General features: G+C 40.8%; 1 protein-coding gene across 10 annotated transcripts in view; it reads right to left on the bottom strand.

Moving 5' to 3' along the window:
* The window catches only part of Ulk4 (unc-51 like kinase 4), a 548,798-nt gene that overhangs the window by 178,510 nt on the left and 357,335 nt on the right, over positions 1 to 12,953 (bottom strand). For 4 of the 10 annotated variants that reach the window (XM_074059105.1, XM_074059103.1, XM_074059104.1 and 1 more), the window contains 2 exons: positions 8,957 to 9,123; positions 2,881 to 2,979 (listed from right to left, as the gene is read on the bottom strand). In XM_074059105.1, coding sequence (XP_073915206.1) covers positions 2,881 to 2,979; positions 8,957 to 9,123 — 266 coding nt within the window. Of the gene's footprint in view, positions 1 to 1,512; positions 2,135 to 2,880; positions 2,980 to 8,956; positions 9,124 to 9,654; positions 9,733 to 12,953 lie in introns of those variants that run through there. The other 6 variants (XM_074059106.1, XM_074059110.1, XM_074059107.1 and 3 more) reach the window with 6 other exon arrangements.

Below are 12,953 nucleotides of genomic sequence, written 5' to 3' on the forward strand. Positions count from 1 at the left end.
AATGTGGTACTTGTACACTATGGAATTTTTCTCAGCCATGAAGAAGAATGAAATCTTACCATTTGCAGGTAAATGGATGGAACTGGAGAACATCATTCTGAGCGAGGTCAGCCAGGCTCAGAAGACCAAAAATCGTATGCTCTCCCTCATTAGTGGACTTTAGATCTAGGGCAAATGCAGCAACATGGTTGGACTTGGATCACATGACAAGGGGAGAGCACATACGGGAGATATAAGAATAGGCAGAAAACCCAAAACATGAAAGTGTTTGATGTCCGCACTCCAGAGGAACGAATACAGAAACCTTAAAACAACAGAGGTTATCATGAGAAGGGGATCAGTAACCAGTGTAAAGATCAGTTAGAGATGAATCAACATGGGTTGTAACACGTGTACACGAAAGAAATGCTAGGAATATTTCTGTATAGCTATCCTTAACTCAACTAGCAAAAACACTTTGTCTTCCTTATTATGCTTGTGTCTTTTCTTCAACAAAATTAGTGATAAGGGCAGAACAGGACCTGCCTGGAACTGAGGAGGGGAGACGGGTATTGAGTCGAGGAGAGGGGCAGGGTGGAGAAATGACCCAAACAATGTATGCACATGTGAATAAGTGAATAATTTAAAAAAAAAGAATGTGGTGTATATATTCACTGTTTCCTGGAGTTTACTGATACTCTTTTAATGTAATGAATGGCCAACTTTTTAAAGATGTTTCCCAGAAGGTAAAGAAGGTGTAGTCTCTATTTTCAGAATATGGAGATGAATATATTCCTATTAGACTAATCTTATTAAAGTATTCATATCTTGTACAACAGAATGTTTGTTGTCAACAAACATTTTCTGTAAGGAGCCAGAGAGTAAAAGATATAGGCCTGTGGAACCTAAGGTATGTGTTGCAACAATTCAAGTCTGCAATTGAGGTACAAAAGCAGCCACAGACAATATGTAAATGAATTGTCTGTATGGCTGTGTTTCAATAAAACTTTATTTACAAAAATAGGCAGTAGGCCAGATTCAGCCCACAGGGCATAGTTCCCCAGTCCCTGCTCATTTTTATCTATTTTATCTGTCAAGCAATGAAAAAAATATGTTAAATGCCTCAATATTATGTTTCTTGAATTTTTCCTATATGCCTTTGATCCTCTTTTTACATAGTTCCACACTGTGATGCAAAAATATAGTAGTTATATCTTCTTGTGGATTTTATTTTTACCATTACAGAATCCTTCTCTTTGTTATGCTAAAGGTTTTTTTTTACATGAAATCTTGTATCTAACATAGGAAATCATCTAGAAAAACATAAAATAAGACAATAAAATTAAGAGCAATGATAAGTTTCAACACTAAGTCCAATCCAAACATTATGAAGGAAAGGGGAGAGGACAGACAAGACAAGGTAAGGTGGGGTTAATGTGATCAAAGCACATCATATAAATATGTGAAAATGCCATTAAAATCCACTGTTTTGTACATTTAGTACAAAACTTTTTTTCTAAAAAGAAAAAAAGATTGTAGCAAATACTGAAATCTTGCCTATAAAACATATATGTGGAACAGAAAAGTTTTATCTACGATGGATTCTTCAGTCTTTTTATGTTATTTGTCTTTTGTAAACCTCTCTTGCTATAAATGTATTGTCTTATATATCACATATCTTGCCAGTTTACTTATCTGTAATGGTGTCATTTTGAGTTTTTATGTCCCTAGAGAGTGTAGCTATAGCTTATGTTAGCCTCTCTGGTCTGTTCACAGGAGCCTGGTTTGCTCCTTGCCTTTGTCTGTGATAGTGATGTCTGTCAGGATCCAGACCTGGCACTCAGCTGATGTAGTTAGCTTTGCTATTGCCCCATGAAATCACACAACATCCTACACAAAAGAGCCCTCTATTCTGCCAGGGCCTGTCCAGTTCCCAAGGTTTGGGGCATTCCCTCATGTACTGTGAGTCCACTGGCTACTTTCTGGTGACTGTCCTATTTCTTCTACATTATTTAATTTCTTTCTCTGACAGCTGAAGCAAACCTTTACTTGCTGAATACAATTAAGTCTATAGAATTATTCACACAAAAAACACTCACCTTGGAGCCACAGAGCAGCAAAATCCAGTCTTTGTGGCACTGAAGAGCTGTGGCCTCTAGGAAAGGTAAGGTCACAGTGATGCATTTCCAAGGGTTGCCCACACTGCAGCCCTTACAGCTTCCAATCTACCTTCATTTTCACAGGGCTTTCATGAGGTTTTTCATTTTATCATGAGATTTTAGGAAATTTCATCCATTGACCTTCTGGCTAACTCTGTTGCCTGGGGTATGTGTCTATATGTTGGGGTACTCTTTAACTTTGGTCAAAACTGTTTAGTTGGCCAAAATTCCAAATTTATGTTGGGCTCTTTTCCTAATTTAGTGGTCTTGTGTAGCCTTACATATTTTTATTTAATTTCACTTATTTTGTCCAAGTTCTATTGAGACTAGGGAGCAGGATGCCCTGTGTCTGTGTTTTCACATTTCTGGTGGGTGCGGTCCCACTTGCCACCCAAATACAACTCCATCTCTTTTGAAAGGGAACTGATTCCCATAAAAATTTCTTCTTCCTTGTTGGAATTCATTTGTTGAATTTTTCTTTTATTTTATCTCACATTCATTAAGAATGTAACTGAATTTGAGATTCTGACTTATTTAATTATCTGTTTAAATGAATGGTAAACCACCTGTCTTAAAGTAGAGATTTAGTATTTGCCAACCAAAGGATCTTTTGGAAGTTCTTTTGGTTCTAGTTTTGAAGGGAATTAAAACAACACAGAAACTCAAGAGTTCATGAAATTCAAATAAAATGATTTCGACCTCATCAATATTCTGAAAGATAGGCAAACAGGTGAGCTCTCACCAGCGGAAGGAGCAGGCTAATGAGGCCTGTCAGTGGTTTGCTGAGCAGCAGCAGGTCTTCTGCAGCCTGAGTGTCCCCTCCTGAGCCAGACTTCTGGGCCTGGAACAGAGGGAAGAGAAATGAAAGGGGTCATGGTGATTAGTCAGCATGGCCATGGGAGACAGGACCACCCAGTCTAGCAGATGTAAGGGGCATTCTGCCTTGGTACCCCAAGTATGGGACAGATGGGGCCCCAGAGAGACGTTATGCTTTATCATCACATGACAAGCAGTGCACATGCTGCCACTGCCGCCAGCTGGATGCAAAGGCAGACTCGAAGAGTCACAGAAAAAGCAGTAACAAGGATGGAGGAAGGATGGTGATGTCCACATACTGCTGTGGGTAAGCACACAGTCTTTCCAACCATCCTGAGCTCCATTTTTCAGGCAAGAAAACTGAAGTTTAGAGAAGCCATGTTGGTTGTCTAAAGCCAAACAGCTAGTGGGTGAGAAAGTCAGAGGACCAACACAGGCTGGTTCCAAGTCACAAAAACTAATCTCCTCTGAGTCTTCTGATGCGCATTTTATGACCTATGCCAAGTATATTCTGCATATACATGCTCAGATAAGACCTAGAACATTTGCCCAATATATCACTGCATGAGTAGGCTTCATCCCTTGGGACTTACAGGCTTAAACTACAAAAGATAAGAAATGCGTAGTGAGTGGATTTTATTTTAAATGTGTCATCTTTTAGGAGATTTCTTTCATAGACAGGAATCATTTTATATAGAAAAAAAGTGCTGATACTTATTGTGCTTGCTTATAGAATGTACACGTTCTTCCTCTCCCTTTTTACTTTTGTTCAGAAGACACAGAACCACTCTTAAACGATGACCTTTGCCTGAACTGACAGAACAGTCAGCCAGCCTCAGATCATTAACCTGGACTCCAGGGTCTTTCTCATGAACGTCAAGTTTGCTTGTACACTTCAGGCCTGAGAACAGAATTTCAGTTGCCTGCTTTTTTTGGTTCAGAAGGATTTGGTTGAAAACCAGACACCTGTATGTCTTAACAACTTGCACCTCTGTCTAGCTAAGGGGATGGCAATCATAAGCTGGGAGCTTCCTCTCCCCACCTCCCTGACTAACTTTATCAGAAAGACAGAGTTCCTCACAGAAAACAAATGTGCAGCAGTATCCTAGAGGCCTGAACCTTTCTGAATCTTGGCTGTTGATCCCCCAACTTCTGAAGCAGAGCCTGACATGGAATATCAGCCTTTTCACATTCAACATTAACACAGCATCCTTTGAGTAGATTGATTCCCTCTTGGTAAAGATAAGGCCATCTTGCAGACCAGGACCTGGGCAGCAGTGAGAGGCATGGCGTTACTGCCTCCTTTCCAAACCTTAGAAGCAATCAAATAGGGCCACAGAACAAGCCCACACTCAGGACAACCAGTGTCCTGGAGGGAACTCTAAATCCTCCATGATCCACAAAGACATTTGTTACTATCACCAGGAAGCAGATCCTATCCGCCAGCATTCAAGTAACACCTCCTTGCAAAGTTGACAAAGGTTCTAGAAAGAGAACGTTGCAACTTTTGTACAATGTGGTGGTATGCAACAGGAATGCACTACAAGTTCAACTCTCCTCACAAATGTATTAGCAGGCAATGGGAGTGCTGTGCATGCATGCGGCAGCAAATGGAAAGGCCAAAAAAAAATCACCAATGCCTTGGTCTGCCTCTCCTCTCAGTCTCTCTACTTCCCAGCATCATGCTCCCTCATGTCAGCCTCCTGACTCCCAGATCTGTGGTTCTCTGGGTGGATTTTGGACAGGACTCCTGTCTCTACCATGACATAGCTAGTGTCCTTTTAATCCAGGTACTCCATCTTTGCCTCCAGCCCCATTGACCCCTTTCTAGAAGTCACTGTCCTTTGTCATTGATATGCGATAATATGTCCCAATCCAAGCCACTCAATGTTCTTGACCTGCCCAGATGGTATGGTTCAGGCAAGAAAGGATACTAGTCTAAGCTAGGTTTTGAGAAAGGTAATTGGACTTGCTAGACATTTAAAATAAATTCTACATTACCGACAGATTAGGTATGGAAAATGGAAATGAGGAATCTTTTAAGAGACTCCCAGGTTTCTGATTTGCATAGCAGGATAAAGGTGGCATGCCTTGCTAGCAGGGGGATAGACTGGGAAGTAAGTCCTGGGTTCAACTTTGGACTGGTGGTCACATTGATCAAACTGCTGAATCTATGATTATGGGTCCCAGAGGTGAACTCTGAGTGGAAATACACATGTAATAGTCTTAAACATATAAAACCTAGAAATGTCAACTTATGAGCCATATTTAATATTAAATGATAATACAGCATGTTCTACAGTGACAGAATAAAACACAACGAATGTCTTAGCATTAAAGTCCAGTGCCAAATACAGCCCTATTACATGAATCTAGTGCACAGAGGTAGGTTCTCCACAGAGGTTAGCTGGTAAGCACAGAGGTGAGGTGTCTGTAGAGCACAAGAAACAGTCCATTCCTTGAACAATAAGGAGTGAAGGTGTTTCTAGAGTTGGGAATTCATGAGGAAAGGCAGGAGGGTAATACAGATTATGATCCGTTTAGAACATGGTAATGCAACTGTTTAGTTTGGGTACAGGCAGCATAGGACTGGCATTTAACGCTGAAGAGGCACTCTGCAGCTGGATCCTATCAGGCCTTGAATGTCTCTACAGAAGTCAGAAAGTTAAGTTATAAATAATGAGGTGTCCTTGAGGTTTTCAAAGGAAAGGAGAGATGATCAGGACTATGTGCTAAGGCAGAAAAAAATTCATCTGTATTCAATGGAAGAGCAGCAAGGGGAAGACCACAGAAGATGCAAATTGAGCAATTTCAGCAGGGCATGGTGGCTCAGCTAGGTGGGAGGTACAGGTAAGACAATCGGGTCTGAGCCGGAGTAAAAACTATGAGACTCCATCTGAGAAATCACCTAAAACAAAAAAAGGGCTAGTGCGAGGGCACAAGTGGTAGAGCACCTACCTAGCAAGTCTGAGGCCCTAAATTCAAACCCCAGTACCACCAAAAAAGAAAACAATTTTGTAATTCCAAGAGATACTAAAACTAGAGACTGTGGTCCCAATCATAAATAGGCTTTATGTGCGTGACAGACTAAGAAAAAATGCAGCGGCCACATTGTCTTTTAATAATACCAACATACCTGCAGGTTAGTAGCAGCTCAATTGTCCTGTCAGAAGTATGTAACAAGCTTCACTACACCACCTCAAACATATCAGAAAAGGCCTAGATCAGGAAGTCAGGCGACCTGGATTATAATATTAAATATTTGCCTGCCATAAAAAGCCCTCCCCCAATCTGAGTTTGGCCCCTCTCCTGATACTCATTCTACAGCACCCTGTACCTTTTCATTGCTGCACTTCACACATGTAGTAAGGTGAAAACTTGCTTCATTATTTACGTATTGACAGTCTTCCCTACCTCAGAGTGAACACCCTTTCTTTCTTCATCTCTGCTGAATTTATAGGTGCCTAGACCTGCATCAGGCTCCTAAACACAAACTAAAACCATAAGTTAATAACTCATAAGCTTTCCAGGATTACTTCAGCCAGCAAATATGAACTGAGGGCCCTCCCCTGTGCCAGGACACAGCAATTAGCAAGTCTTGGCCCACAGGAAGCCCCCCATAGAAAAGAAGGTGAACATCTTTCTTCCTGTTGCTATTTATGATACAAAAACCAATTGTTGGGTAACTTCTTTGGGCCAGTTATATGTGAGATTTTATATATATATACATATATACACATATATATATGCACATATATATTTATATATTTTCATGTTTTATTCTCTTATTTAAGTCTCAAAATAGTTCTTCAGAATAGTTATCATATCTGCATTTCAGATGAGAAGCTGATACTCAGACAGGTGAAGAAACTTGTCTGTGGACTTTCTTCTAGGTAGGAAATGGTGTTTGGGATTTGAATGGAAGTCATTCTGGCCCACGAGCCCCATGTGCCCCACCACACAGCAGTGAGACTCAAGCACAGTCTTTCTTTCTGCCTGCAGACCTTCCATACACAAGAATCAGGGGGGTAAACTGGGGCTAATTCTGAATCATGAGGGCGGTTGGGGGTAGGGTCTGAACTCCTGATCGGGATTCTGACAACTGCCTGCCCCCCACACATACTTGCACCATGCCCTCTTTTCCATGGAAAAGAAAAGTGCAGCATAGATCTAACCAGTACTATAATTTTACACACACACATCCTTCAATCCTTCCACTTTAAAGAAGCTTCTATTAGAAGTAGACACAGGTTTTAAGTACAGAAGAATAATCCCCAGTGTGGAGTATTTTATAAATGGAAGAGCTGACATGTGATTTTGCCAAGTAGTTATAATTCAGTGTTTCAGGCAGACGTGTCTTTCGTAAGTACTCCATGTCTTTTCCCAACTTCTTCCCCTAACTCAGCTTCAAGGGCTCTACCTCTTTCAGGATGACACCAGGTATTATAGAGATCAAAGTCAGCAGGTCAATGACAAAAGCAACACATGACTGATATTATGAGGGAGGATTCAGAAAAATGATAGCAGTAAAATATATATAGTGATGTTGAATAATATGAAAAAAATAGTAATCTACTGGCATACTAGCAAATTGAAAAAAGAAAACAAAATATATTATATTAAGGAGTTTTATTTTTTAAACCCCTGAATAGCTACCTAATAACTTACAGTAAAGGAACATTTCTATTGTTTTGGAGGGTTTTTTAAAAAAAATAACTTCTGATCCTTTAAAAAAAATCTATAATCTATAGAACACAATCTTTCATAGATCGGTATCATCAAGGCATCTGACAGCAACTATCATGTACATAAAACTACCACTGTAGAAACTGAAATAAGAAACAGTCTTCTCTGAAGAGAGACTCACTAGAAGAGGATAAGATAGGAGAAATACAAAATTTAGGATTCCATAAGTACTTAACAATGCTTTACTATTAGTCTGGAATTATAGATAAGCAGATAAAAACAACTAGAAAATAGAAAGGTCATATTGACCCACTGGTTTACAGTTTGGGTTAGTTATTATTTGTTGAGAGGATCATGGAATTATTTATTAAATCATATTATATAAGCTAAATACTTGACTGGTCAAACAGTGGATAGTAGATATTATTAATGATAGTGATGAAAAGCAGAGAGTAACCCAGGGTCTAGGAATTCACTATTGGCTCTGCTACTGTAACTCTTGGCAAGTTACGAAAACAGTTTGGTTTCTCACCTATCCAAGCTAGAGTGCTAACCATTTGAAATACATCTCTTGCAATTTCATCAAGATTTCAAACATAGCAATGAATTTACATTGGCTGTATGTCTCTTGATCTAAGTGTCAGCTGACTCAACTGGTTAGAGAGAGCATTAAGTAGGCATAAGGAGGCACCTCACATGATAGTATTCAACAAAACCACATCTCCTTCCTGTCTTAGAATATGATGCTAAGTAAACACAGGTCATGGTCCAGGGCAAATTCACCTTTTCCATAGCCATTGAATACACCTCTAATCCAGTCATAAGAGAAAGCCAGTAAGCAAGCTTATGTAGTAGTATGCCTATGTGTATTCAAACACATGTGTGTGAGAGAGAGAGAGAGAAAGAGAGAGAGAGAGAGAGAGAGAGAGAGAGAGAGAGAGAGAGAGAGAGAGAAACCCATTATTCCTAGCAAGCTAACCCATTCTGCTGAGGGTGTTTGAATGCCATTTCTGGACATAAAGCCCGCATACTACTTGGTCAACCCCAGGGTACACCTAAGGCAAATGCTCTCTTCCGACAGGAGTGGTTTCCCAAATCTTACTAAGTCTTTGTTTACTTGATCTTTCCTGCCTTCCCTTAAGATTTTGTGATCAAATTCTCTACTCTTGACATTGGTCACTCCAAGACGGCTTTTGATAAACTATAAAATATTCTTTTAAAAAATACACACTAAAGGAAGATCAGAAAGGAGAAAATAAGAGGGAAGCAGAACATGGAGTAGAGTTGCTCAAGGCACAGGAAAAGAGAGTCTCTACCTGTAAAGCCAGCCGAACGACACTGGATGTGTAGGTCAGCATGCCATGCAGTATATCGAGCAGGGAGAACAGCAGTGTGGCTGCCATCTCCTTGTTGTTTTTATTGCTCCTATCCAAGCACAGTGTGGCAGTTTCGGTGAACAGGTTACAGACATGACTAACAAGTCCTGGGAGTAAAAATAGGAAAAAGAAAATAGACACCATAAAATTACAAAAATAAGTGTCACCTGAGCCAACAGAGAGACATTCTTACTCCATGCTGCATAAACACTGAGCAGTAAATGAATTCACTTGGGAAAGTTATTAAAATGCAGGTTTCCATGCCTCACTCTCAGAGTCTGCTCAGAAGCAGAATGGAATGGGGTCTAGGATCTTGTTGAAGACATTCCCCCAAGTGATTCTGATGTAAGGGTTCCCAAAAGCATGCTTAGAAAAACACAATCCCACATGGGCAGGCTTCCCAAAGTCTGGGGACTCTGACATTGAAGGAAACATGCTGTATACAAACCCACTGTCCCCAGATCACCCGTGGAAAGGCAGCATTTATCAACAGGCACCACAGTGAACCCAGTGGTTTGGCCTCTGCTGGGATCTACAGGTAAGTAGGTAGTTTCCAGCATAATGCAGTGAAGCAGTTTTTCTCATGCATTTCAACACTGGGATTATGATTTTAAGAAATCTGAAAAGATAGCACTTGCCAGGGCCTATCATTTTGTGTCTGCAAACTTCATATTAACAATGTCATTGGTCTTCATCGACTTTTAGTCTGATGTAGTCTGCAACAACAAATGTATTTTCACATTTTGGGAGGAATTATTATTCACATGTCAGTTGGAATTTTTTTAATTGTTACTATTACTTAGCATTATCCTTTAAATTCACAAAATGAATCAGATCCAAGTGTGATGAAGAGAAATCACATTAAAAACCTAAATAATGAACCAGCTGTGTGAATCAAAAGGTTCTAAAAAAGGGCAAATCTTCAAAGATAAATCGTTTATAAAAGCAGATGGGGGGACCATGATAAAGAAATATAACATGTACTGAAAGCTGGATTTTATTGGACCTGCAAGCCGTCTATCTGTTCCCAGTGCCCACATCATCAGCTGAATGGAAACTCTGCCAAGCACAGCCATTTAAGCTTTGGCATCTGCCATACAGTGCCAGGGTCACTTTCAGGTAACCAATTAAGATGTCCTGACAAATGTAAAATGATTCTTAGACTACAAAAGTAAACTAATTGTGTCACTAAAGGCAGAGAGAGACAAACCAAAATTACAGAGCCATCATTCCGAGTTGTGAACCGTGTGGCAAAAACAGGTATAAGTCACAAAACTGCCAGGTTGCTTAAAAAAGAAACTAGAGTTTCAAGGCAGTAGACAAACATACTTGAAGAGAAAGGAGAATGAATTATTGTCAGGATTTCTTTATCAATGACAAAGTCTGATAGCACATATCAGCACTGACATGTAGTGTAGAAGAGCAACTGTTAGCACATGGGCGTTGTACCAGCAGGTATCCTCTGTGCAGTCATTATGCATGACTCAGAAGCAGGCTATGAACCAGTATCTGGCTTCCGTGAGCTGCAGGCAGGGTAGAAGGGCCTTAAAACACACTACTGATTAAACACATGGTACAAGAGATGAGGTTTCCTTTCTGGGTTCCTGAAGACTTTGTGACATTTCATTTAAACAGTCAAAGGTAAAAAGGACCAGAACAGGCCAGATTCAGCTCTCTCCAGCAGAGAAGGACATAGCCCTTCCAAAGGCACAGGTGGGCACCTGAGCAGCCACTACCCATTCACTGCTCAACTCAAATAAACACATGGCAGGCAACAAGGCTCCACCTAATCTTTATTCAGTCTTCAAGGAAGGAGTGCAAAGGGTGAATATGATCAAATCCCTTCTGCAATGAGAAGCTTTCTATCCTGCATCGGAGTGGCAGGGAGGACTGTGGGGTAAGGCGGGGTAAGGGAGGGAGCAGGGGGTGGGGGAAGGGAGGTATCTGGGGGAAGGGGGGAGAAAGGACCCAAACATTGTATTCACATGTGAATAAAATAAAAATTAAAAAAAGATTTATTGACATTTTATTCAAAATAGCCCAACTAGAATAGCCCATATGTCCAACAGAATAAATAAATTAAGATATAACTATGTAACAGGACACTATTTAGCAGTAAGACAGGAACGAACCACTGATTGCTATAACAACATGGATGTATCTCAAAACAATGATGAGATCAACCCAGAAACAAAGAAAAAGAGCATATAAACTGAGTTGTATGAGTATATTTACTTAAAATTCTAAAGAAAACTTGTCTTTGTTGACTGATATCAGAACAGTAGCTACTTCTGGAATAGGGGCACTTTGTGGGGTGACAAAATGGTCTATACTTTGATGGAGGGTTGGTTAGAAGAGTATATGCATTTTTAAAAAATAATTGAACTGTATAAATAAGATTGATACATTCCACTGCACATAAATTATACTTACACTTTAGGATGTAGAGCTAGAGAGCCCTGGTATACAAGAGCCACGTTGAGAAGATAAATGGGTGGGTGGTCTGTAGCGAGGTCACAGCAGCATGGGGTGAGCGCTTGCTCTATGTATGACAATGATTCTCACTGGAAGAACCAGGGGAGTGAGTGCTCCAGGAACTGTAAGTCAGCTCCTAAGACGTGCTGAGTATCAGGTAACAGAAAGGATCTAAAAGTGCCTAGAAACTATGGAGTAATTAAGATTGGAAAAAGGAAGGTGGGAGACAATCAGAGAAAATGGAAAAGTTTATAAAGGACGGGCAGGACAGAGGCATACAGTTGAAGATGGAGGGTTGAAAACACCCCAGACAGGGGCAAAGAATAATACAGGAAATGGAGGTAAAGGTGCTAATGAAACAGAGAAGAAACCATGACTAGAATGACTAGAGTAAAAAAGAAAAAGTGTACCAAGAGTTTCTAGCTAGATATCAGCAAAAGGGAGGAATTGGAGGTTCCAGGCTCCATGACCCCAAAGAAAATTCAAGTAGCTACCAACTATCCACAGATGAGAACACTTTGGTGAAAAAAGTTGGAGAAAGTCTGAGTATCTCATGGTCCATAGAACTGGATAAAAAGCACTTAAGAAGGGGAAGGGAGATGGCGTCACCTGACTGCATTACCCCTCCTCCCAAGTTGGCATAGTGCCACCCAGAGGATTCCCCAGGAGCAAAGGTTTCTTTAGAGGGTAAAGAGAACTACAGGTGGACATCTAGCTTTCCTAGCATTGTGAGATGCTTCCCAGGAAACCTTAGCCCATAGGGAAGATAGAGGGAAGTTACATAGCTAGACCACTGCGGGGTCAGATAGAAATAAAGAAAGCAGGTGGACTTTAGTGACCAGCCTGCAGATCTTGATGACAGTTGTGTGTGCCTGCCAGTGGTAGTATCCAATCAGAAGTACTAGCTAGCCACATAGCCCATGTGAAAGGCCAAACTGGTCACTCCTAGAAGTGATGAGTTCTACCTTCTTTGAACCCATAGCCAGCCAAACCTTACCCCAGAACCCTACCTGGGCAGGGAGACAAGTCCAGAAACAAATCTCATCAAAGAACAGAGGCTACACCTGTCATATCCAGTTGAAAAGTGCTCAGCCTCATCTCATGGCCCTCTCCAAGCCCTGCCTAGGTAGGGAGGCAAACCTCAAATGTGCATTTCTACTGAACATAGCAGTTGGTCCCATGCATCCTTGTCAATGATTCCACCTAAGATTGGGTCCCTCCTGCAACCCTGTTAAACTGCTGCACTCAAATAGGGCTACTGTCTGGCCAGAAAATATGCTTTGGTGCCCACCCTTGTGACTGCAAGCCCCATCCAATCTCTCAGACTGATTGCACAGTTCAACCAGTGATCTTGCCAGATAGCAGAGTCCACCCAGATGTGCTATCCAAACTCAGAGTAAACTATGGTAATCTGAAAGCAAGCTCTGCATGTCCAGGCTGTTAGCAACAGATCCATTCAGAA

Source organism: Castor canadensis, chromosome 17 (assembly GCF_047511655.1).
Source record: "Castor canadensis chromosome 17, mCasCan1.hap1v2, whole genome shotgun sequence".
NCBI classification, from domain to species: Eukaryota; Metazoa; Chordata; class Mammalia; order Rodentia; family Castoridae; genus Castor; species Castor canadensis.